This window comes from Antechinus flavipes, chromosome 1, assembly GCF_016432865.1.
Source record: "Antechinus flavipes isolate AdamAnt ecotype Samford, QLD, Australia chromosome 1, AdamAnt_v2, whole genome shotgun sequence".
Taxonomy (NCBI): Eukaryota; Metazoa; Chordata; class Mammalia; order Dasyuromorphia; family Dasyuridae; genus Antechinus; species Antechinus flavipes.
Genome location: NC_067398.1, coordinates 537,662,681 through 537,689,350, shown reverse-complemented (window position 1 = coordinate 537,689,350; position 26,670 = coordinate 537,662,681). Strand labels below are relative to the sequence as shown.

General features: G+C 33.6%; 1 protein-coding gene across 3 annotated transcripts in view; it reads right to left on the bottom strand.

Moving 5' to 3' along the window:
- Positions 1-26,670, bottom strand: part of RIPOR2 (RHO family interacting cell polarization regulator 2) — a 124,034-nt gene that overhangs the window by 33,686 nt on the left and 63,678 nt on the right. For all 3 annotated transcript variants that reach the window (XM_051970597.1, XM_051970595.1, XM_051970596.1), the window contains exons 5-12: positions 24,323-24,346; positions 23,542-23,595; positions 19,998-20,147; positions 16,908-16,971; positions 7,296-7,339; positions 4,357-4,482; positions 3,071-3,219; positions 189-318 (exon numbers count right to left, since the gene is read on the bottom strand). In XM_051970597.1, coding sequence (XP_051826557.1) covers positions 189-318; positions 3,071-3,219; positions 4,357-4,482; positions 7,296-7,339; positions 16,908-16,971; positions 19,998-20,147; positions 23,542-23,595; positions 24,323-24,346 — 741 coding nt within the window. The remainder of the gene's footprint in view (positions 1-188; positions 319-3,070; positions 3,220-4,356; positions 4,483-7,295; positions 7,340-16,907; positions 16,972-19,997; positions 20,148-23,541; positions 23,596-24,322; positions 24,347-26,670) is intronic.

The following is a 26,670-nucleotide window of genomic DNA, read 5'->3' as shown; positions in this document are numbered from 1 at the left end:
TGATCCCTTTGAACGGAAATAATGCTGTAACTCTTGATGGATAGAGAGGGAGGCTCAGGGTAGGAAGGGAAGGGCTGACATAGGGAGGTAGTACTGAAAAGAACACTGTTTGTCAAGCATTTCAAATATGAACCATGGGCACTGCCTTGCTTTCATTAAATCAACCCAGAAGACCACCTTGAACTTACAAAAAATGAGTGATCCTTGAAAGTAGGAGTTTCCGGAGTTCCTTGGCTGTAAATGGACATTCTTCTTTGGAGAGCTGTGGCCCTATTCCCGTTGCCTGTGGATGAGGTCACGTCCTCCACATCAAAGGGACTGCAAAACAATCGCTCTTTTATTATTCTGCATGGTGTACAGGATTTTCAGATTCATCTTTGACCATTCAACAAAAGGCAAAGAAACACATTCTCATCTAAGCACCTAACTTGCATAAAAGCCAAAGAAAATCAGAAGAAGTTTGGCCAGATAAATTTCAGTACACATTAAAAACAGTAGGCAAGAAACATCAATGGTTAGAAAATTGGGGTTGCAGACAGGAGATCCCCAGTTCTAATCCTAGCTCCACTCTTACTTACATATAATTTAATCTTAACTTTTCTTTGTGCCTATTACTCCATTTATAAAACAGAATTATAATACTTGTGCCTCTTAATCCCTCTTAAGGGATGATAGAATTTTAGAACTGGAAAGACCCTTAGACATGAACTATTCTAGCATCCACCTTTTCTAAATGAAGAAACTTAGCGATGATAGGAAGATTAAACAGTTCAGACTGCTATGAAATTTCTGGAAATCTCAGTATCACTATACCAATTCAAGAGATTAGAGATTAGTATATTGTGATTCAATCTAAATAAAATACTTGAAAGTAAAATTCTATTTATTTTTAACTGTTGCAAAAGCCACTTAAGATTATAATGGATGACACAATGTTCAAAATGATTCCAGTCATCATAATGCTATGCAGCTCATCCTACAGAAAGAATAATCTCCTCTTTAAGATGACAACCATTAAGATGATGTCTGCTATAATTGCGGACAAAAATTCTAAGCTAATCTGGAAATGGGGTGGGGGAGGAAAGGGAAAAGGAGGAAGAAAAATTGGAATACAAGATTTTGCAAGGCTGAATCTTGAAAATTATTTTTGTATGTATTTTAAAAAATAAAAAGCTATTACAAAAATAAAGTTCTAAACTAATAATAAAGTGGCCAATATCTGGGTTTGGGCCTTGCTCTCCTTGTATAACAAAACATGCTGCCATCAATGCTCTATGTTATTATTCCATGGTGTACTTGGTGATCCCGGGACATATATTCACAACCATGTGTCATGAGCACTTCAATTATGAACAATATAGCAGACTTCTCTATTAGAGACAGCTTTAAGGTCACTATTTTTGTTGGAATACTGGTTGAAAAAATAAATCTCTTGCTTAGAAGATTCATCCATGTCAGAAAATCAGACTATTGATGGTATCTACCTAAGATTTATATCCTGCCTATTTCCAAAAAAGGATTGGAAATTACTTACAAAACTAAATGTGGTATGTTAAGGATAACTGAAAGTACTTTAAAATAAGTTAGTAAAAATAGTCAGAAGAATAAGAGACTGAGAGTATATCTTCACAGAAGTCTGAAAAAGTCTAATGGTCTTTTCTCTCTTCTCATTCTCCTGCTCTCTCTGTAGTACTGAACACTGTTAACCATTTTTTTCTTACCAAATATTCTCTCATTTTCAGGTTTTGATCTGATGACTCTTTTTCCATTTTTTTTTTTTTTTTTTGCTGATTATTTCTTCAGGTCATGTCTATTAATGTGGAGTATGTATCCTCCTCAAATCTTTGTCTTAGATTCTCTTCTAATTTTTTTCTATATTTTATTTTTTGATGGTCTCTTCAGTTTCAAAGGGGACAAATATCATTTTTATACAAATAATTCCAAAATCTAACTATCTTATTTCCCTCTTTGGAGCTCAGTCATCAGAACATGACCACTGACTATTAAAATTTTCATATTGTGTGGCGCATCGGATCTCAAATTCAACAGGTCCAAAATAGAATTCATTATCTTTACCCCCAAACTCATCTCTCTTCTGAACTTCCCTGTTATTGTTGAAGGCACCATCATTCACCGGGTCACCAAGTCACAAGTTTCATGTCCTCTTCAATGCCTTTTGCTCATTCCATATATCCAGTGTCATAGTTTCTTCCTCCTACAACATCTTTCTTAATCTATTTATTCAGCCACTATTCTTGTTCAGGCCTTTACCACCTTTTAACCTCTCAAGCAGACTATTTTAATAGGTTTCTAATTTGATTTACTATATCAGATCTCTCCCCATTACAATTCATTTTCCAAATAGCTACTAGAATGATTTTTTTCCTATTTAAGAAAACTCCAATAGTTCTTTATTGTTTTTAGGATTAAGTATAAAGTCTTCTGTTTAGTATTTAAATGCTTTATTCCTATCTTTTCAATCTTCTCTATATGTTACTTCTCTCCACACATTCTATGTCCAGCCATATTGGCTTATATTCTGTTCCTTACCCATAATATTTTCTTGCTTACCTGTCTATCTCTGAGAATTTGTAGTAGTTGTTTCCATGCTTGAAATATCATTCTCCTTTATCACTTCCATCTCTTAAAATCCCTGACTTTAAGACTCATCTAAATACTACCACCTAGCAAGAAACCTTAGACCTTCAGCAGCCAGTGCCTTTCCCTCTCTGGTTACCTTCCCTATACTACTAGTTTCTGCACATGTTGTTTTAAGAACAATCTCCTTGAGAGCAAGATCTGTCTTTTCTTTTTCTTTGTCTCTCCAGTGTTTAACCAGCCTCTGGCACAAAAGTGTGTGATAAATGTGATTAATCAATGAGCTACAAAAGTAGGTAAACCTTAAGATAACGGAATATTAAAATCCTTTTGCAAAGAAAACTCATCTCATTTCAGAATAGTCTAGTTTATTTGGGTATTTATCTAAAAAATTCCTTTTTTTTTTTTTTAAGATAAAAGTAAGAATTCTGTTACCCACTCTTGGAAAGTTAATTTGAAGAAGATAACTTACTACCAAGTGATTTCTAAGTTTAATTTGATGGTGCCAAGATCATTGATGTCAACAGCTACCACCTGAGGTCGGGCTGCAAAAAGATCCTTTGTCTCACAAGTGACACTTCCTACTAGGATATGAGTTGCAAGCCCTTTGAGTTCTGTGACCTATTAGAGAGAAAAATAAAGGATCAACACTGTAATATAAATATAAAGTGAAAATGGTCATTTTAAAAGAATACAGTTAATATAGTATATCTTATTAAGGCAGAAAGAAATTAGCAATCTGGAAGAAAGAAATCAATAGTTTAGTAACAAAAGGACTGGAGTATAGGGTAATTATACAAAAGTCAAAAAATCTGTGCATTGACTTCATTCGTCATTCCATACGCTTCTCACAAATAGTCCTCTATATCTCATTGCCAAGGACATTCCTTTTGTGCTGCATTTTGAGCAGAGATAGAGAAGGCATGACTGACAGTTGAAAGTGTAGGCTATATGCCTAAATGACTGCTATCCAAATATCATTGCACTAGAATGATCGATTAAACATCACCATTCTCTAATGTTACATATACATAATAATCATACATATATATAGAATGATTTGTGGGCTTATTTGGCCAAATGACTTGTGTTTTGTTTTTCTTATTATTTTCTGTAAGGGATGACTGTCTGGATCAATGAGGTAGAAGGAAAAAATGGAAATGAAAGTTACATAAAAACAAATGATACGAACTGATGCTGAGTGAAATGAGCAGGGCCAGGAGATCATTATATACTTCAACAACAATACTATATGATGACCAATTCTGATGGACCTGGACATCCTCAGCAATGAGATGAACCAAATCAGTTCCAATGGAGCAGTAATGAACTGAACTAGCTACACCCAGTGAAAGAACTCTGGGAGATGACTAAGGACCATTACATTGAATTCCCAATCCTTATATTTTTGCCTGCCGGCATTTTGGATTTCCTCCACAGGCTAATTGTACAATATTTCAGAATCCAATTCTTTTTGTACAGCAAAATAACAGTTTGGTCATGTATACTTATTTTGTATTTAATTTATACTTTAATATATTTAACATCTACTGGTCATCCTGCCATCTAGGGAAGGGGGTAGGAGGAAGGAGGGGAAAAATTGGAACAAAAGGTTTGGCAATTGTCAATGCTGTAAAATTGCCCATGCATATAACTTGTAAATAAAAAGCTATTAAAAAAAATAATAAAAAAAAATTTTTTTTAAGAAATTGAACAGAACCATGATATACAGTAGGAAGGGGTGTATATGCATAGTACCTTAATAGAAATCAATCCAGTTATTAAAGGTAGAAAAACCATTTCTTCACCATCCCAACTCTGTTTGCCATTCATTTCTATTTTGCCTTTGAGTTTCCACCGCTGTCGGCCATATTTCATGAATATCTAGGACAAAAAAAAAAAAAAAAACCTTTATTTTCCTTTGAACAATACACTTGGACCTATGTTCTTTTAGCAAGGAAAGTTTATTTCCTTATATGATAAGCAAATATAGCAACTCTTCATTCTACTTATTTACCATCATATCACTACTACTCTAGCTCCTGGCCACTTTTTGAACAATTTATGGAAAGGAAAAATAGACTTTCAAAAAGGAATAATGTTTGGTTTTCTATGGGAAAGATCCAATAAGTAATGGTGGATAATAATTATTATAAGTCAGGACAAAGTCCAATGGGCTGGGGAGTGACAGAAGTAAGTTCATTTCTGACCACCAATTACTGTGGGACTGGGCAAATTGCATAAACTCTGAATTTGTTACCTCATCAATAAAAATGAGGGTAATCATATTTTTAATACCTTATCAACAGTGTTGTAAGGAAAATGTTTTGTAAACCTTCAACCTCTTTATCAGTGGGCTATCATTATTAATATTATTATTCATTTGAAGCTGCTCTTATTACAATAGAATAAGGGCTAGATTTGGCACTAAAAGACCAGATTTTGAGTCCTAAATGCCATTCCTAGGTATATGATTGCACGTATCCTTTAAATTCTCTTAACCTCAGTTATCCCACCTAAATATATAGAGACAATACTGGGAATAAATGCCTCATGGGTTTGCTACGGGAATCAAATGAGATAATGTGCTCCAGTGTCATGTAAACAGTAGAGCACTTTGTCAATGTCTGCTCCTGTTTTTGTTTCTTAATGATTTATTAAACACTTAATGTTAAATACTTTGTAAGGCAGGGGGACACACTCCTAACCTGCTGATTTTATCATTCTTGCTGAGCTAAGGGTAGTGACTTTCCCATAGTCATGATGCTAATCTGGGTCAGATGGAGGCAGGGATTGAACCCAGTGAGGTCTCCATTAGCACAAAGCTCTTTCTCTTCTCTCTACCCACTACAATTCTCTTTAGACAGCAAATCAACCGATTAAAACTTCCTTTAAAACTATTTACATTTCTGTTCTTCTGTGATTTGATTCTTTTTTTCCATTTTGTAGTATTTCAATATGTGTTTTCATAATTCTAGATATCCCTCATATTTATCCCATATAGGTGCTATATAAATATTTGTTCTCTATACCTCTCCCCCCCCCCCCCCCATTCTATGTTAAATGTGAGAAGTTGAGCGGACATGAAACTTGTGATGGGGTGACCTGGTGAATGGTGGTGCCTTCAACAATAGGGAAGAGGGAAGTTCAGAAGAGAGGTGGGTTTGAGGGGAAAGATAATCAATTCTATTTTGGACTTGTTGAATTTGAGATGCCAATGGGCCATGCAATATGAAAATTTTGGTAGTCAGTGATGATGTGGGACTGAGCTCCAAGAGGAAAATAAGCTAGACTGCTAGATTTTGGAATCATCTACACAGAAATTACATATATATATATATATATATATATATCCCCACTGAAACTGAAGAAACCATCAAAAAACAAAATATAGAGAGAAATCAGAAGAGAATCTAAGCTTGCGTAGGCAGTAACCACATAGGGTCCTGGTGGCTCCAAATAAGATTAAAATATAATTGAGATGTATTTAAATATATATTTTTATATATTTATATATATAAATAAATATATATATTAAATATATATAAAAATATAAATATATATAATAAACATTATTATGTTTATATATATATAAACATAATAATACTCAAATAATATTATGTTTAAAAACTAAGCCAATATTCAGCCTATAATGACCCTTTTGAATGATTTAGTGCCCCCCTCCCCCTGACATCATTGCACTATAGTATGTCATTATAGGGTTTCTATGAAAGGTAGTGCTAGGTTAGAGAGAAAGCCCAACTCAAAAATCAGGAAAACCCTGAACTGAGTCCTATCTCCAAGTCTGGGGAAATCATTCAATCTCTTTGTCTCCAGATAACTATCTAGGTTTCAGAGAAAGTGCTGACCTATTCTGATAAGAATTTTCTTGCTGGGAGTTCCCTCTAACAGTGATATCACAGAGTTTAATCCCTATTCTATTCTATCAGATTGATATATGAGAATTCTTTGATAATTTTCTTATTGTACATTCATGTTGTTCCTGTGTTTTGCAATGGCAAATAATGTTGCTATAAAAATATGTGTGTATGTGGTCTTCAGATAACACTTTCAGGATGATTATTATTATTCATCTTGTTAGTTCTAAAATAGTGAAATAGTAAATAGTAATCATGGTTTAATTATTTCATTCCCTTTATTAGGGAAGGAAGGGAGGGGAGGATGGGAAAGAATGAGAAAATGGAATTTCTACTTAGTAGCCATAAATAAAATGGAGCATGTTCCCTCTAGTGGAGAAGAAAAGTAGAACAAGCCTTCACCTACCCTCCTTAGTATGAATCTGGACAGGACTTAGGGAAAGATACCTGGCTTGATGGAATAACAGGTGCTAGAATAATACCAAAGCATGTTCTACATCCTTCTACAGACATTTTTAAAGGATAATGAGAGATGACTCTTTGTCTGCAGTGGTTTAACTTGGAATAGAGAGCTAGATTGACCAATGAAATTTTTTTGAAAGGTAAAAATTTCTTTTCTTTTCCCCTTGCCCCTTGCCCACCCCATGTCATCATTTAGCATTTAGTTTCTTAAAAAAAGAAATCATTTGTAAATATGCATACCATATAACAAGGACCTTAATTTAACATTTTAATACAAGTACTAAGAAGAAATTTTCTCTTGCTGCTTGACAGTGACCATCAATAATTCTTAACGGACCAGACAGAGAAAGTACTCACTTCATACTGATCTCCAGGACAGAGCCGAGCAAAGCCAGCCAGGCCTGTAAGAAAACATGCAATGAGTCAGTTACATGACACAGTTTTCCTGTCAGACAAAATTCATCCTCTGAACCTCAGTTTCTTAAATTGTGGGTTGTAACCCCATAGAGCATCTTATAATTGTGAGGAGCCATCAAATTATGATTTATAATCAGTAAATGTTTGATTATATAACTATTTTATATGCCAAATGCCTAGAAGCGTGTAAAAATTTCTTGGGCAAAAAAGAATCTTGATTATTCTATAATCCTCTCCAATTCCTATGCCAGAGCTTCAATACTTTTGATTAAATGAATCACATTTAGAATTAAAGTGCAGAATCCATCTGTTAAAACACCATTTCCAAGCAAAAGAAAAGCCCTGTTTCCTCTTTTCCCACTAAGAACTCTGATTATTGCTAAATAATTACAATTTTCTCATATGGGGAAGTTCCCATTCGTTGCCCTATGATCCCTTACCATAGAAAACACCCTTTTTCTAAGCCATATGAGGTCTATTTTCAAGGATGTAATATTCAAAAATTAAGATCCAATAAGCACAAAGCAAAACAGACAATTCAGCTTATGAACCTCAGGAAGTTTTGCATTTCTTATCAATTTAATTCATTTAATAAGTATTGAGCATCTTTTACATGCAAAGTACTATGCCAACTCCTTTGTAAAGAAAAATGCCTTCAAAATAATTTAAAACAATTCAATTAAATATGAGTGCAAACCTTGGAGAAGAAATCAAAGATGGAATAAAAAAATTTTCTGTCTTCAAGGAATTTACAATCTAGCAGGGGAGAAACACCTCTACAAATAAGTACCATATGAGGTAGGCATATGAACACTAGAATTTGAGCCCTTCCTGAAAGATAGGGTACACAAAGGCATAACTGAAGGAGAAAAACAAAACAGCAGAAAATAGCAAGGAGATCAGGATATCAGGAGATCAGATTAGCTAGAGCAATTAGTAGTAAGTAATAAAGCTGGAAAGGCAGATTGGGGTCAGATTAAGGAAGACATTTAAGCTGAAGAGTTCAGAACTGGTCAAGCCATGAGAAGTCACCTAAGAGATTATGGGAAAGGTAATAATATTTCAGGAAAATTCATACAGTGTGTACTAAAGCAGAGACATTACAAAAAGGAAGAAAAGTTAAAAAGTTAATTTACTAGTCCAAGGATGAGGTCATAAGGATTTGAATACGTACAAAAGCTATGGGAATGAAAAACAGAATATAAATTTTGAAGATGATGAAAAATTGACAGGACTCAGCAATTTTAAAGCTGAGAAAGGGAAGGAGAATGAAGGAGTAATCATGGATGAGAAAAGTTGTAAGCCTGAAGATATGGGAAGATGGTAGTCCCAGTAAATGAAATAGCATTTAAATTATAGCTCTGGTACTTACTGTGTGATGTTCGGAAAGGCATCTAACATATTTATGCCTCATTTTTAAATTTGCAAAATTTAATTAAAACTTTTCCAACTATCTTACATGGTTGCTATAAGAACTGCATAAGAAGATGTCTATAAAACATTCTGTAAAGCATAAAATGCTTCATACTTGTCATTTTATACTATCATTGTTGTTAAAAAGATTGGGAGAAGGTTAGCTAAGAGCTGGAGATAGAACATGGGGAAAAAAAGTGGGCATTTTCATTGTTAGTTCATTCCTCTTATCTTCAATACAATAATAGTATAAGCCTTACACCATGATTTCATGACTGTGACAATCAATTATTGTTTCATATTTTCATCTCCAATTAAACATTAAGATAGACTTATGAGTCCATCTGTGTGGATACATCTCCAATGACAGATTGAAGCCCAGCCATGGCTGCTCCTCTGGATGACTCTTCCTTGCCACAGGAATCCACTCAATGCGTTGGGAAGCTTCCTCTAGATTTCAATTGAATGCAAGGATATCATAGCCTGTCCATCCTTATTCCTTATTCTCACTACTACTAGTCCATATATTTTTTCCTGTGGTTTTAAATCTCTTCAATGACATCCTTTATACTACTTTTCCTATGCAATTTCTTTATACTATATTGCTTCACAGAATCATAAAATCTTTGTTCTTATCTTAAGAACTTCTGAGACAGCAAAAGTAACAAGATACACCCTTAAGATAAGACCTCAGAATTCACTTAATCCAATCTTCTACTCAAGTTTGTCAGCGTAGAGAGTAACAATTCTTCTTGTCTGTGATTCTACCCAAGACAGTGAAATACTACTATAACCCTGCTGCCAGGTATGAGAATACCATGAAAGCAAGTTAAAAAGAAGCAGGAAAAGTTATCTGGCTAAACCAAATTGGTGATTAATTATTACACCAAGGTAATATTTCTAATTCCCTGATTATGACTTTGCCCAATGAGTGCAAAAAATCAATCAATAAACAAGCATTTACTCAGAACCTTATATATATGGCCCCAAGCTAAGTATAAGGGATACAAAGGTTAAAAAAAGAAAAGAAAAGAAAAAAAAAATTTCTAACATGAAAGAGTTAATATTCTTTCAGGGGGGAAAGAAAAGACCCAGGGCTCTTCTACATATCAGATCATCACCAATAATAAATAATGAGATTCTATCTCATTATTCTTTAATTTCTATCTGTCGCCTTCCTCTGGTCAATCTTTGATTTTCCCTCAAAGCAAGTTTTGATGTTCATTTTAAGTTTTTTCACCTACATATACAGGTTGCAGGGGACAGGGAGAAAGAATATGCAAACAGTGTGATTTACCCAGCAACAGGGAATTGGCTTCTTTGGTTTTGAGAAAACTTGCTATTGTTGCTGTCTCATAAAGCTCTTAAAAATGCTTGCTTCTATGAACTGGAAAAAAAATTTACATTCAAGGGTTCTGATAAAGGCTTCATTTCTAAATATATAGAGAGAATTGACTAAAATTTATAAGAGTTTGGGGCAGCTAGATGGCGCAGTAGATAGAGCACCAGCCCTGAAGTCAGGAGGATCCGAGTTCAAATTTGGCCTCAGCAAAAAAAATATCTATATCTATATCTATATATAGATAGAAGAATTCAAGCCATTCTCCAATTGATAGTCAAAGGATATGAAAACAATTTTCAGATGAGGAAATTGATACCATTTCCAGTCATCTGAAAAGGTGCTCTAGATCACCATTGATCAGAGAAATGCAAATTAAGACAACTCTGAAATACCACTACACACCTCTCAGACTGGCTAAGATGACAGGAAAAGATAATGATGAATGTTGGAGAGGATGTGGGAAAACTGGAACACTGATGCATTGTTGGTGGAGTTGTGAACAAATCCAATCATTCTGGAGAGCAATCTGGAATTGTGCCCAAAAAGTTATCAAACTTTGATCCAGCAGTGTTTCTACTGGGCTTATACCCCAAAGAGATATTAAAGAAGGGAAAGGAACCTGTATGTGCAAAAATGTTTGTGGTAGCCCTTTTTGCAGTGGCAAAAAACTGGAAACTGAATGGATGCCCATCAACTGGAGAATGGCTGAATAAATTGTGGTATCCGAATGTTATGGAAAATTGTTGTTCTATGAAAAAGAATCAGCAGGATGATTTTGGAAAGAACTGGAGAGACTTACATGAACTGATGCTAAGTAAAATGAGATGAACCAGAAGATCACTGTACATGATAACATTACATTAATCAATTTTGATGAACATGGCTCTTTTCAACAATGAGATGATTGAGGCTTGTGATGAAAAGAGCCATCCACACTCAGAGAGAGGACTGTGGGAACTGAGTGTGGATCACAACACATTTTCACTCTTTTTGTGGTTTGCATGCATTTTGTTTTCTTTCTCATTTTTTCCCTTTTTGATCTGATTTTTCTTGTGCAGTATAATAAGTGTTTAAATATGTATACATATATTGGATTCAACATATATACATATATATGAATAAAACATGTTTAACATATATTGGATTACTTGCCATCTAGGGGAAGGAAAACTTTGGAACACAAGTTTTTGCAAGGGTCAATGTTAAAAAATTATTCATGCATATATTTTGAAAATAAAAGGCTGCAATAAAAAAAGAAAAAAGAATGCTTCTTTTTTTTTCAGAGGTAGAAGGGGGAGGAGAGGTCTATGAGTATGGAACATTATATATATCACCAAACTTTTTTGACAAGTTGTTTTATTTTACTAAATTTTTTTTCTCATTTTAAAATTCATTATAATGGGTGAATATCTGGGCAGGGGGTCAGATATTTTAGAAAATCAAGATGATGTGAAAAAATATATATACAAAAATTAATTTTAAAAAAATTTAATGAGTGCCTGATAATGCCATGGCCTGCCTGTAGGTGGCAGACGTCTATCAGAAATTAATTTTTTTGCAGAAAAATAGTCCAAGTGATGATTAAAGCAAAAGAACTCATTTTTTTACTAAGACCTGGTGAAAATACAATTAAATCAAAGATTCCAACTTTTATACATGGATTTCTGGAAGCTTTAGAGGCTGTACATTTTGTAAGGCACTTTTGAAATAACCCACTCCTTTAAAAATTCTTTGAAAATTCAGAGTTGGTTAGCTACTTATTTTAATAAAATATTAATATTTTATAAAGCAAGATGCTAATATAAACCTCATAAGCCAATATATGATTAGCCCATCTGTGTAGAGGAACATTAATTTATGTAATATAAAGAATTTTGGGAAAGGTTTTGTGGATAGAATACTTGCTTAATTTGCAAGTCACTTAAACATTGTCTTTTTTATGTGTAGCACTTCAGCCAAACACCTCCACACTTTTGCAGTAGCTATTCCACATTCCTCAAAAGTATTTCCTTCTCACCTTTAATGCTCAAAATTTCTGGTTGCCTTCAAAGCTCAGCTTAAGAAAAACTTTCTTCATGAAACCTTTCCGGATTCCCAACTGCTGTACTTTCCCCCCCAAATCACAGTATCTATTTTACATAGAGATACATACAAACACATACGTACAAACACATACATACTATCCTTTGCAATAGAAAATAAATTCCTATACAATGCCCTTCCCTCCCTCTTCCTAATGAAGAGACATAGGTCAAAGGATTTTGCTCTAGAAGGGATCTTTGAGGTCATCTAGTTCAAATTCTCCATTTTATAGAGGAAGCTTAGAAATTTGTGAGAACAAGGATTTTAGTATTTTATTTTTCCCCATTTAAAAAAATGAGTTTCAAATTCTCTCCCTCTCTTCCTTTCCTTCCCACTCCCTAAGATGCTATACAATTATGTATAACCTAGACATGGAGAGCAAGGATTTAAATTTAGTCTCTCTCCCAATGCAACACACTTTCCACTGGACAAAGACATGGCCTATGGTGAATAAAAATAGAATAAGATTTTAAAATATGTAAAATATTTCCAAAGTCTCCAATCCTCTCAGAACCATCCAAAGACAACAGTGAACCAAGGCAAGCTCCAAAAAGTTGCATCACTTATACATAAAGGTTGCACCAGAAGCAAATTAGAGGAGCATGGAAGAAATTATCCATCATATCTATGGATGAACAAAGAATTCATGAATATAGAGATGAAAAATTGACAATTTTGATTATATAAAAATTTAAAAGTTCTTGCACAAATGAAACTATTAGAGCAATTAAAATTAGAAGAAAAAAGAGGTAAATGGGAACAATCTTTACAGCAAATTGTTCTAATAAAGGTCTTATTTCTAAGATATATAGAACTGAAAACAATTTATAAGAATAAGATCTGTTCCCTAATTGATAAAGAATTAAATGATATAAATAGTAGTTTTCAGAGAAAGAAATCCAGGCTATCAATAGCAATATGAAGAAATGCTCCAAACCGCTAAGAATTAAAGAAATGCAAAGTAAAATAACTCAGGATTCCACCTTTCAGATTGGCAAAGATGACAAGAAGCACAACTGGTAAAACTATAAATTTATCCAGCCATTCTGAGAGCAATTTGGATGCCCCCAAAACTATTAAAACTGTGCATACCTTATAACCCAGTAATACTATTACTAGGCTTGTAAAAAGTAAAGGGATCTCCATGTACAATAATATTTATAATGATTCTGTTTATGGTGGGAAAGAACTGGTAACAGAGAATATACCTATTAGAGAATGGTTGAACAAGTGTTGGTATATGAATGTAATGGAATACTACTGTGGTGTAAGAAATATGTAGAGGATGGTTTCAAAGAAACCTGGAAAGGTTTCTATGAATTGAAACAGAATAAAGTTAGCAGAAATAACGAGGAATACAATTTCTACAAGATTATAAATTCATACAACTTTGAAAGACTTAAAAAATCTAATCAACACAATGATCAATCACTATTCCAGATGACCCATGATAAAACATTCTACCCACCTCCTGTTAAGAGGTGATGACTCCAGTACAGTTTGAGACTTGATTTTTTATTTGTTTGAACCTGACTATTGAGGATATTTGTTTTGCTTAATGGCATGTTTGTAATGGAAGTTTAATTTTTCTTGCATTCTCATTTGGGAGAAGTAAAAGAGACAATTTGGTTCTGAAATTAAATTAAAATTTTTAAAAGGGGGAAAAAAACTTAGCAGTGGGATAAATATGCATTATAAATGATATTTTAGAGCTTATCAACTTTCATACTTAATCCTTACTAGGTTTACTAAGATAATGAAATCATATTATATTAACAAGGCCACTTTAAAATAGCAATTACTAAAAGAGAAAAGGCTATGGTGTTACTGAGAGCTATATTTTTATGTATCTATCTCCTTCCTCCTCTCCCCTAACAATTCTATCTGATTACAACCTGTATTTCTTTTAGGCCTGGCCAGTTTTGTTTCTGGCCTGACTATGGATCTCAGATTATTTTCAAGGTTGAATCCTACACTTTAGTCACATTGTTTTAGATATACTTACACTGTACAAAAAAAAAAAAAAAAAAAAAAACCCTTCTCTTTATTGTACATATATAGTAACAGAAATGGACACACACATTTTCCTTACTTTCCCAAAGGGAGTCCATTCTACCAGGACAATATTCATGGAGAATATTCATTCTCTGTCTGTCTTTGTCTCTCTCTTCCTCCCTCCCTACCCTTTTAGCACTTCCCATCCTAGTTTTCAATTCTGTAAAACCCTCACTTCCCACTCCAAGTAAAAGAATCACAAAGGTTACTGTCAAGTTCTTCAGTTAACAATGAGAGCTTTCCAATTTGGCAATGAAACATAAATGATTTAGATTTTCTAGTATTCAGATACTTTTCTCCTCCTCAGAAGCATGTTTTACCCATCTGGTTTGACCTTATTTTCTCTGCTGTCCTGTTCACTTCTTAGCATTCAACTTTTCACACTAGCTTATATACAGATTTTAGCCTACCAGCACAAAGTGCTCACCCATGCTTTTAATATGGTCCCTGAGTTTGCCCCAAAGCTATGTTTCATTTCAATGCCATGCTTACATACTGTATTAAAACTACTTTGGGAGACAGCCAATAGATGATGTGTCCTCAGGAGCTCCAGGTTTTTTTTTTTTCCGTATGTTTGTTTGGTTGGTTTAGGGCTTTTGTTTTTGTTTTTGGCGGGGTGTAGATTTCTATTCAAATAGATTTACACGACTCTTCCCTTCCTCTGCTCCATCCTTCCCATCCTTTCAACTATTTTAAAGAAGGACAGTGGGAAATTTGGTGGCTCATTTTCTTGTACCCTATTTTTGGTCTTCTAATTTAGTATCACAGCTATATAAGAACAAATTAAAGTCAAAAGTTGAGGTTGAGCTGGATTTTATTGAAAAGCAAAACAACAGCCAGCCAGATTGTGCACACTTGTATCCCGAGCCTCAACCACTATGCTAATCAAGTGCCTTTTTTCAGCTCAGAAGGAAGGAAATTGGGAAAGAATGTCAGCTAATTAACAAATTACTTGGTAGCTGGTTAATTCCATTAGTAAGAGATTCAAAAGGTCTGGAAATGAAATATTACATAGATTAGACCTTAAAAGAATATCTGAAAACAAAAACAACTTACCTCCAAACCTGAACTACCTTAGTAAAATAGACATCAAAGAATGGGCAAAACTTGACTAGTACAGGGATTAAGGATTTAGATTTAACCTTAAAGGTTCTCTAGTCTAACTTCTTTTTACAGATAAGGAAACTGAGGGCTTGAGAAATTTTAAAAATGCATTACTTTACATTAAAAATGTAAAACTCAAGGCAACAGAGAAAGGATTTAAACAGAGATCATAAGTGCATAGCCAATTTTTTTTCCACATGAAAGCAAAGAAAGTTTTTTTTTGTTTTTTTTTTTTAATGGCATTACTTTATGAACTTGGGTTATGGGTGATTCTTTTGAAAGAAACCTTTGAATGACATATAAGATGACTCACATCTGCCAAAGGCAAATGGATCCATTAGTTGAGCTCAGAGTCCGGGCCACCATAGTATTAAATACATTCATCCCAACAGGCTTTTTATATGTCAAAACAAGGACGTAAAACTTATGAAAAATTCAAGCATAAAGCTGATAACTCCCACCAAAGTAAACCTTCTTGCTGGGGACTGGTTGGCTTAAATTCATTTTTCTTTGACTCCATTACTTATGGAAGTAGTTAACTTTTATTAGAAGTGAAGGAATCAAACAGCTAAAAAAGATTTGGATGACATGGCTTATACACTAGCTCCACTTTAAATTTTTGTTAAAAATATAAAAACTTAGAAGAAAACTCAACATGCAATACTGACTGCTTTTTTAGATAGCACTTTCTAGCCTCTGAGCTATAATCCAGGTATAACCTATTAAGTAATACCTCTCTTTCCCCAAGATCCAGGTTGCTTTTGTTTTATTAAAGTTTTTTATTATCAAAATATATGCATTTCAACATTTACCCCTGCAAAACTTTGTGTTCCAAATTTTCCTCTCCTTCCACCCACTCCCCTAGATGGCAAGTAATCCAATATATGTTAAACATGTTAAAATATATGTTAAATTCAATATATGTATACATATTTATCCAATTATCTTGTTGCACAAGAAAAATCAGATCAAAAAGAAAAAAAAAGAAAGAAAACAAAATGCATTGCTTTTGTATTTTAAAGCATCTAGATGTAGGGGTCCTCAAACTACGGCCCGAGGACCAGATGCAGCAGCTGAGGACATTTATCCTCCTCACCCAGGGCTATGAAGTTTCTTTATTTAAAGGCCCATAAAACAAAGTTTTTGTTTTTACTATAGTCCAGCACTCCAACAGTCTGAAGGACAGTGAACTGGCCCCCATTTAAAAAGTTTGAAGATCCCTGATAGAGTATAATCTATTTACTTAAATTTTTTTTCACATATTTACTTTTATTTGATTAATCATCTGAAAGTTAACAGACTGCTAAATACTAGAAAGAAAAAGACATATTTTCTAGTGAGATTACTACCAAGAGGAGATAGCCTATTGAGTATTCTCTGAAGTACTAGGGGCTCCATATCTCATGGGATTGGGGGAATGAAAATGAAAAGGATCAGAAAGGGAAGAGTAGCAAGAGGCATTAAGTCCTTGCATTAATATAAAAACAGTGTGCTTTGAACCCTGGTACATTATAGAGTACTGCTACCATTCTGAAAGCAAGTATTTTTAAAATTACCTTTCATCTTGATGGAAAACTCCCCCAAAAGATGCTCCAGCTCTGCTTCAATGGTGCACATATTCTAAAAAGGAAAATATAATATTTGCATTAAACTCCTTTTTTTTTTAATTTTTATTTAATAATTACTTTATATTGACAGAATCCATGCCAGGGTAATTTTTTTTTTTTTTTTACAACATTATCCCTTGCACTCGTTTCTATTCCGATTTTTTTTCCCCCTCCCCTAGATGGCAAGCAGTCCTATATATGTTGGATATGTTGCAGTATATCCTAGATACAATACATGTTTGCAGAACCGAATAGTTCTCTTGTTGCACAGGGAGAATTGGATTCAGACGGTATAAATAACCCAGGAAGAAAAACAAAAATGCAGATAGTTCACATTCGTTTCCCAGTGTTCTTTCTTTGGGTGTAGCTGCTTCTGTCCATCATTTATCAATTGAAACTCAGTTAGGTCTCTTTGTCAAAGAAATCCACTTCCATCAAAATATGTCCTCATACAATATCGTTGTCGAAGTGTATAATGATCTCCTGGTTCTGCTCATTTCACTTAGCATCAGTTCATGTAAGTCTCGCCAGTCCTCTCTGTATTCATCCTGCTGGACATTTCTTACAGAACAATAATATTCCATAACATTCATATACCACAATTTACCCAGCCATTCTCCAATTGATGGGCATCCATTCATTTTCCAGTTTCTAGCCACTACAAATAGGGCTGCCACAAACATTTTGGCACATACAGGTCCCTTTCCCTTCTTTAGTATTTCTTTGGGATATAAGCCCAATAGAAACACTGCTGGATCAAAGAGTATGCACAATTTGATAACTTTTTGGGCATAATTCCAGATTGCTCTCCAGAATGGTTGGATTCGTTCACAACTCCACCAACAATACATTATTTGATAAAAACTGCAGGGATAATTGGAAATTAGTATGGCAGAAATTAGGCATGGACCCACACTTAACACCATATACCAAGATAAGATCAAAATGGGTCCATGACCTAGGTATAAAGAACGAGATTATAAATAAATTAGAGGAACATAGGATAGTTTATCTTTCAGACTTGTGGAGGAGAAAGAAATTTGTGACCATTACTGATCACAAAATAGAAAATTTTGATTACATCAAATTAAAAAGCCTTTGTACAAACAAAACTAATGCAAACAAGATTAGAAGGGAAGCAACAAACTGGGAAAACATCTTCACAGTTAAAGGTTCTGATAAAGGCCTCATTTCCAAAATATATAGAGAACTGACTCAAATTTATAAGAAATCAAGCCATTCTCCAATTGATAAATGGTCAAAGGATATGAACAGACAATTTTCAGAGGATGAAATTGAAACTATTACCACTCATATGAAAGAGTGTTCCAAATCATTATTGATCAGAGAAATGCAAATTAAGACAACTCTGAGATACCACTACACACCTGTCAGATTGGCTAAGATGACAGGAAAAAATAATGATGAATGTTGGAGGGGATGCAGGAAAACTGGGACACTAATGCATTAAACTCCTTAACAAAGAAAAAGAATTTTAAATAAAACTACCTTGTGCATCTTATGAGCCCATGTCTAAAGAATCCCAAAATCATTTCTAGATATAATCTACTTGAGGATTTCAGCAGTTCCTTGAAGCAGACAAGGGAATGAAATTGTACAACTATACCATCCTAAGGAATTATTTTTTTCCTTTCAGGAAATTTCTTACCCACGTAAAACATGTGGGTAAAAAATTCTTTTATTCAGTCATTTATAACTTTTTGTGATCCCATTTGAAGTTTTCTTGACAAATATATTGGATTGATTTGCCATTTCCTTCTCCAGTTCACTTTACACATGAGGAACGGAAGTTAACAGGGTGAAGTGACTTGCCAAGGGTCATAGTAAGTGTCTGAGGTCAGATATGAATTCATGAAAATGAGTCTTCCTAATTCCAAGCTCATTGCTCTATCCACTGTGCCACCTAACTGCCCCCAAAATATTCAAATAAAAATTGGAGACTTCATTCTTTCATTAAAAGGAACCAATTGCTATGAAAATGACACTAGATACTTATAGAAATGAATCACATGAACCAACAAATTACATTTATGTTTAGTTTATAAAAGGCTTTCTGCTTTACAACTCTTTGAGTCATATAATGCTAGTACTATTATCCCTCAATAGACATTGAGACTCAAATATTGGAGATAGAATTTAACCAGAGGTCCTCAGACTCTAGTATTCCATCCATTCCCCATATTGCCTTAACAGAATAACAGGATGCTTGATGTATAGTAGTGCAGCTACAGATGTCAGTGACATGTAATTTGAATAAAAATATAATTTGAATAATTGAATATATTCATATAATTGAATAAAAACATCTAGAAGACCAAAGGTGTTTGGTCCAGCAAACCAAAGGCACCAATGAAACCCAGTGTCATGACCTCAAATATATGATAGCTGGACCTGCAAACATCTTTATTTAATCTCTGACCATGATCTTACTTATCAATGACAGCCCTAATCACTTCATCCTTCAGTATTTCTCTGAGAGAATACTGGGCTGAAGAGCTAAAATTAGTTACCTTTCATTTTGGACAAAAGTTGAAAAAGAATGAAATATTTCCAAATTGGACAGCATGGGGCTATAAGCCCATCTGCTCCATTCATTCATTCAATAAACATTTAATGAATACGGTTTACAAAACATACTGCTGAGATTGATACAAAAAATATAAAGGAGACCCTATCCTTAAAGTGTTTATCTTGCAAAGGAGAAAATATATATTCAATGAACTGAAAGAAAGAATGTGATCATGTTATAAGAATGGTACAAAGTATAATAGTTAAATGGAGAATAAGATCATTCATGATTGTCCTTGAATATACTAAATACAGATACTGTCTAATAGCCAAATAAGGTAATACCTTCAAAATAAATTCCCACAGAAAGACAAAAAGTTGCAATAGAAAAGAAAAGGTTAAAATTTGGTGGGAGGAATGAATAGAGAGGGAGGAACCAGATAGCCATTTGTTTCCTGTTTCTTTCTTGGAATGACCAATTATTTAGAAGCTGAATGGATTAATATATACCTCAGTATATTCCTTGTAACTCCTGTTGATTTCAGATAAACTCTCTCTGGCAGCTTTGCTGGCTGGGGAGGTGGCAAAAGCTTGTTTCATTTTGTTAGCACCATCTTGGAGACGTCTTTGGATACAATAGGCTTCATAGAGTTCATCCACCTGGTATTGATAAAAAACACTTAACTTATGAGACAGAAGTAGATGGTTGTCTTACTTGAGGAAGAAATTAAGCTGCTTCATGTTTTGATATTAACAAAGAAAGAATCACTGATAAACATTAAGGAAAATGAGCCAATCATTTGAACTGTGAATCTAGTTTTAGTCATTTATTATTTCTATTTAAAACAGGCACAATATAACTCTAATAATTCCTCTTATCTTAAAAACATTGAAAAGAAATTCAAAATTGGTAAAAGATTTTACTTAAAATACAATATAATATTGCATATTATTATGTAATATATAATTGTGTTATATATATAAATAGCTTGTATTTATTTACATTATGACTTGAGGGTTACAATGACTTTTCCTCATATCAATTCTCTGCAGTAAATAGGTGGCTTAAAAATTCTTATCTTATTTTACCAATGAGGAACTAAAGCTTAGGAAAGATAAGTGAGTTTTAGTACCAAATACAAATAGCATCTCAGAGCTGGAATCTGAAACTTGGGTTTTTGCCATTTTATAGGTGTAGGAGAGAGGAAGAGGAAAATGAGATAAATACTTTGACAACAAGAAAGCATTCATGTGCTTAAAATCAGTAAATTTTATTTTTTCAAACACAGAAAACTAACTTTTGCCTTTTTTTTATATAATTACATGAAAATACTTCTTACTTAAAAAGACTAGTAATCTCAATGATATCAGAACATCTTAGGAGACTATCAAAAAAATCCCTCCTAGCCAGACTCTGATGAGGAGTCTATCACTTTATTAGGTTGGACCTTGGATGACTTATGCTGGACCAGAGCTTGATGTCTGACTTGATAGGACCCAGCTGAGCTTTTATCCAAAGCTCATAATAATAAGTTTATAATATTAAGATAATACTTTCTTAGCTTGGCTTTTTCATTTCCATGAAATGAGAAAATGAAATAGGATTTTTGTGATACTATTTTGAAAAACTGAAGAAGGTATATTTCTCTATACTCTTTCACCTTGACCTTCAGCTAATAATAAATTAATTCAATTATCCAAAGTTGATTTGCTAATATAATTAAGTAAAGGATTTTTTAGAGGAGGGCTAGAGAACAGTACTTCCACAAGCAAAAAGATTTTTTTTTCACCTCTGCAAAATACCATTACTAAGGAAATCTAATCAGTTTTAAATTACTTGTATTCTTATTTCTGTACTAGTTCTGACTTCTAAAAGAATTTAAAATTGATGTTACTGTTGTAACTATGAGTTGGATAATTTCCCTTTTAAGTTTTATTTTAAAATTTTTCCTTTAATAGTAAATTTTTAGTTTTCCAATGAAAGGAACTCTCACTTGTTCCATTCTTTATTGTGTTTTATCTTTCCCTCCCCCCCTTCCTCCCCCCCCCCTTTTCTATATAGAGTAACAATTCTACTTACCTAAGGGCATGGTAATTTTTAGAATGAAACTAAATCTCTTTGTTAAAGGATCCCCTATGGCTGATCAATTGGGCTTTAAAGGGGCCTTGTGGAACTTGGAGAAAAGATGGACCTAACTCTTCCTTTTATCAAGAAGTTGAGTGGTGACTTATAGTATGTTTATTACTGATGAAAAATGTTTACTGGTTAATACTATCAGGAACATAGTGTTGTGCCACAGTTCTCTTTTATTGTCCTAAGTTTCCCTAAATTGTCCTGCCTCGGTTTCCCTGAATTGTTCTGCCTCAGTTTTTAATTGTTCTGGTCAATACTGCAACAGCTCCCCTCCCTCCTAATCATGATGATCCAGATAAGGAGAAAGACCTTCTATCTTAGACATCATCAGAATGTTAGATACCTTTCCCCATTCTGTAATCTCAGTTTATCAGATGTCCCTCATGCCTTCCCCAACCCTGTCAGAAACCGATTGTTAGTCCCATGTTCCCGCTCTCAGTGCTCTGACTCCACCCCTGCCTTGGTCTACTCTTGTATTTGAGCCACGTGTATATAGGTCATTTAGATCTCACATTTGTTGACTGGATTCTTGGAGACGATAGTCTCATTCAGCCCTGGGACCAAACCATGGACCCATTTGGTCCCAGTAAATCTCTCCCTTTCAAATAAAATATAAAATACTCTCTAATCTCTATCCTGCCTCAGTTTCTTTGACATTACAATAGAGGGAAATAAAATAATGATACTTCTCTAGTTCTTTTTCTAGAAGAAAAGGATGAGGAAACAGCTTTGTGTGCTCTGAAGTGGATTGTACCTAGCATAAAAGCTCAAAGTGATACTGGCAACTTTAAAGATTTTGGTTTTTTTGCTGAGGCAATTGGGGTTAAGTGACTTGCCCAAGGTCACACAGCCAGGACTTGGTTAAGTATCTGAGACCACATTTGAACTTAGGTCCTCTTGAATTCAGGACGAGTGCTCTATCTACTGCGTCACCTAGCTGCTCCAGCTGGCAACTTTAGATATAGAATTTCTAATTTATTTCAATAAACAAAAAATCAATTTTTTGTATTGATAGATTTTAAAACTAATTTTATTGGATAATTAAAACTATGCTTATAATGACTGTTTATATATTGTTATTGTAGCTATGTTTCTGTGCATAGATTTATATGAGCATGCAAAGATGCTTGAATATACATGGTAGAACTGAAAAGTAATGAGACCATCCCTTAACCACCCATCCAAGGACACAGTTTCATTACTTCTTAGTTATAACTTGTGTATGTAAGTTATCAATCTAAATATTTGGTACTGTAATTTTTTTATTAGTTATTCATATTCATTAGTTTTGAGGAACTCAGAAGAATAACCAGGTTGATGGTAATGACTTTTAATCTGATCATTTTAAAATTCTTTCTCCCTAATACAAATGTAGAATTATACTTCTATTATCAACAGAAATAAAAGTTTTAAAAACCAGTTTTTAAAGTTTTAAAACCAAAAGTTTTAAGGACCAGCTTCAACACATTTTGTTTTTTTTTATTGCTCTATCAGCTTATGAAGAAGATGGAAGAGAAAAAGAGGCCAAAATGAAGGAAATTTTGTTAGTTTCTGGCTTGCTACTTTTTTTGAGGGGGAAAAAACAATGGAAAAACAATTATTTATGGAGTAAGCATGATGATAATTTATAAAGAAAGCCCTGTTGTATAGTCATTAAAGAATGGGGCAAAGGAGAGAAAAAAGAGATAGCATACAGATTCCATGACTTGAAAAAATTACTATCAAGAACACTAAGCATTCATAGTCATTATCTGAACCCTCTTTCCTCCACCTGTACTGTCTACTATTGGCTTTAATTTCCTGCCTGCTTGAGAATCGCTTATGGAAAGAATCCCCCATAGACCCAATTCAGGAGAATCTATATTGATCAGTAACTTAAGAACTGAAAATCAGAAGAAAAATGATCGCAATTTCAATTACCTTACTGATGTGAAACTCCAGTCGTCTCATGTACCTTTCGATTGCTTTGATTTGCTAGAATTAAAAAAAAGTTTGAAAAAACAATCTCTAGAAGCTTAGTTTAAATTAATGAAGATACATTTTTTTCACTGAAATGACTATCAATCATTAAAATAGGACACTGAACACTTCTTTGTCCCTCCTGACCTTGCTCCTATATGTAGAAGCACCTTACACATACATTTGGAAGAAACTGGTTTAAATAAGAATACATATTCTTTATGAAACATGAACTTATTTGTTTAAATTTGTTCTATTCCCCCTCTCTGAATATATAGGACAAATAATTAAATTCTGGTCATGAGAATTCTGAGATGAAATAATAATTTTCCTAGGGAGTATATAAGCTGCTTTTCTATGTACTTTTTTTTTTTCTTAAGGGAACAGTTATTTCTGTTAAGGGACTCTTTAAAGTTCTTGGGAAATGAAATGGTTTATCAGTAAAGGAAGACTTATTGGAGGTATTTTAGGAATAAGAACCAAGTTCACAAGCTTATTAGTATAATAATAAAATATGTATTGGTAATATATAATATATATACATATATATATAATACCAATAACAATAATTGGTATAATAATGAGATTCAAGTTTTGGTTGGCTCTATAAATGAAAGATTATATCAAAGAAATCAAGAATAGTCAGTTTTTCAGATGTCATCACACAAGTACTAATGGTAAATTTTCTTCTTATCCAAATCAATAGCATCCAAGTAAATGAGGAGAGGGATTTGTTACTTACCTTATCTAAGTCATACAGAACACCCTAAAATGAAGAAAAAAAACAGAAGAATTAAAACATATCTTCTCCCAAATTGCTATTGACGTTACTAGAGAAAGCTGCCTTGAATTTTTAACCCTGTTTCTTAGGTAGTAACAAGTGGAACCATTTGATACGCTCTCTGCTATAAAAAGTGAATGTCTTCCAAGAACCATTTAGACTTATTGCAAATACCAGGACCAGTTTTTAAAAGGCAATATACCCCTTCACTTTAGATTTCCATAGTTAGTTCAAAGGGTGTGTGAATTCAAGTACAGATAATAAGTTGAGTAGGGTGAGGGGTTATACTTGAATGGGTAGCAATGGTATGTATGTTCTCCTGCACTTGTATAGGGCTTAAGGTAATTACTATATCCAAATAAAATGTTTAATAAGGTGTTGGTGATAAGGCTTTCAAAATATCTAAAAATCAATCTTATTACTCCATTTGCATTCACAAATTATCATTTGCTATTATTCATATCTTAAGGAGAAACTGAGACACAGAGAAATTAAATTTTAAACCAAGACATCTATCTGGTATATTTTAAGGATTGGTGGAGTCCAGTCTTTGCATATCACATCATTCTTTCTACTAGACTCTAACCTCTATCAAGCTGTGACTAATCTTATCAGTACTATTTTTCTTATTCCATAGACTATCAACATATCCACTGTTGATAGTCTAACTATAAATCAATAACCAAGTAAATATCAATTTACTACTTCAAAATAGTCACTTTGAAAGGCTAGAAATAGAGATAAGAGTATTCAATAATATATAGAATCATATTTTTGTGCAAATAGTCAATGTGAGAATTTGTCTTGCTTTTCTTTGCATATTTATAAGAGGTTGTATTTTTCTAGCTTTCTTGAGATGGAGAGAAAGGAAAGTAGGAAGAGAAGATGGAATTCTGAAAATAAAGTAAAATTTAATTTAAAAAAATACTGATTCAGTCATCTAAGTTTACATTAAGTTTACATTATATTACATTAAGTACATTATAAGATCCACAAGAGTAGTGAATATTTTCTCTTTGTACATGTATTAAGTGCTTTGTAAATACTTGTTGAAGAAAATTGGTCTCACTACAGTCATGTCTCTTTCATTAGACCTAAATTAACATTAATTCTCCTTCTTCTTTTCTTTTCTTTTCTTTTTTTTTTTTTTTTTTTTTTTGGCTGAGGCAATTGGAGTTAAGTGACTTGTCCAGGGTCACACAGCTAGGACGTGACATAATCCTTAATCATACCTCTTTTTTCATATTTAGCCCTGTTAGTCTTTAGGCTTTCCAAAAAGAGAATCTACTTTCAAAAAATTCATCCATTGAGGAGATCTAAGGAAACATCACTGGAATTTTTGCTACTATTAAGGTCATCCACAAGCTTTTGGCTTCTGGAAATAATCACAATAAATATGAGCTTGCTAAACTATCTACATAGTAAAGTAGAAGGAAAAGAGCACTGGCTCTGGAGTCACAGGACTTGAGTCCAAATAAAATCAATGACATTACCTGTATTACATTGGGCAAATCAATTAATCTTCCTGGAGAATCATTACTGTCATTTTTTTAAAGTGAGGGAGTTGTAGTAGATGACCTCAATCTCTATATCTATGATCTAATGATCATTTTTGGGAGGGTCAGGCAGGGTGAGGACACAGAGAGAGACAGGAAGAAGATAAATAAGGGAACATTGCCAGGAGGGAAAATTCATAAAACCTAGGAGTCAAATCTGGAATCCAAAGTATAGAGAAGTCAAAAAAAGTTATAAATGTAAAGCACTTGAAGGTAATCTCAGGAGGTTTTAACTTTCTTTGTGTCATAGACCCCTTTGGAAGTCTGGTAAACCTATGCCCATTCTCTCAGAATTCCAAAAGAAAATCACTTGTATTGAAATACATTTATCAAAATATAAAAACAAAACAAGCCAAAAACAAAAATATAACAAATGTTTAAAAAATTTTTTTAAATAGTTCACAAACTCTAGGCTAAAAAGCTCTGATGTGACTTTCACACATCATTTTAGAGATGAACAGTTGAAAACTAGAAAAATAAAGTGATTTACCCAAGATCACAAAATTCAAACTTGGATCTAATACCTTCCCATTCAATGTACTTTTGGGTTATAGAACTAACAAGGCCAGTGAAAAGTTATTCATTTTGCTTCCTATCTTTATACTTATGTTGCTCACAATGACCTACTAACTTCAGCAGAGATTGCAGAGCAGGTCCAAAGGCAATTGCAATGAAAATGTATTGAACATCATTATTCAGACGACACTGGGCCATTTTTGCTTTAGGGTGCTCAAAAGAATTTAGGAAAAGTTG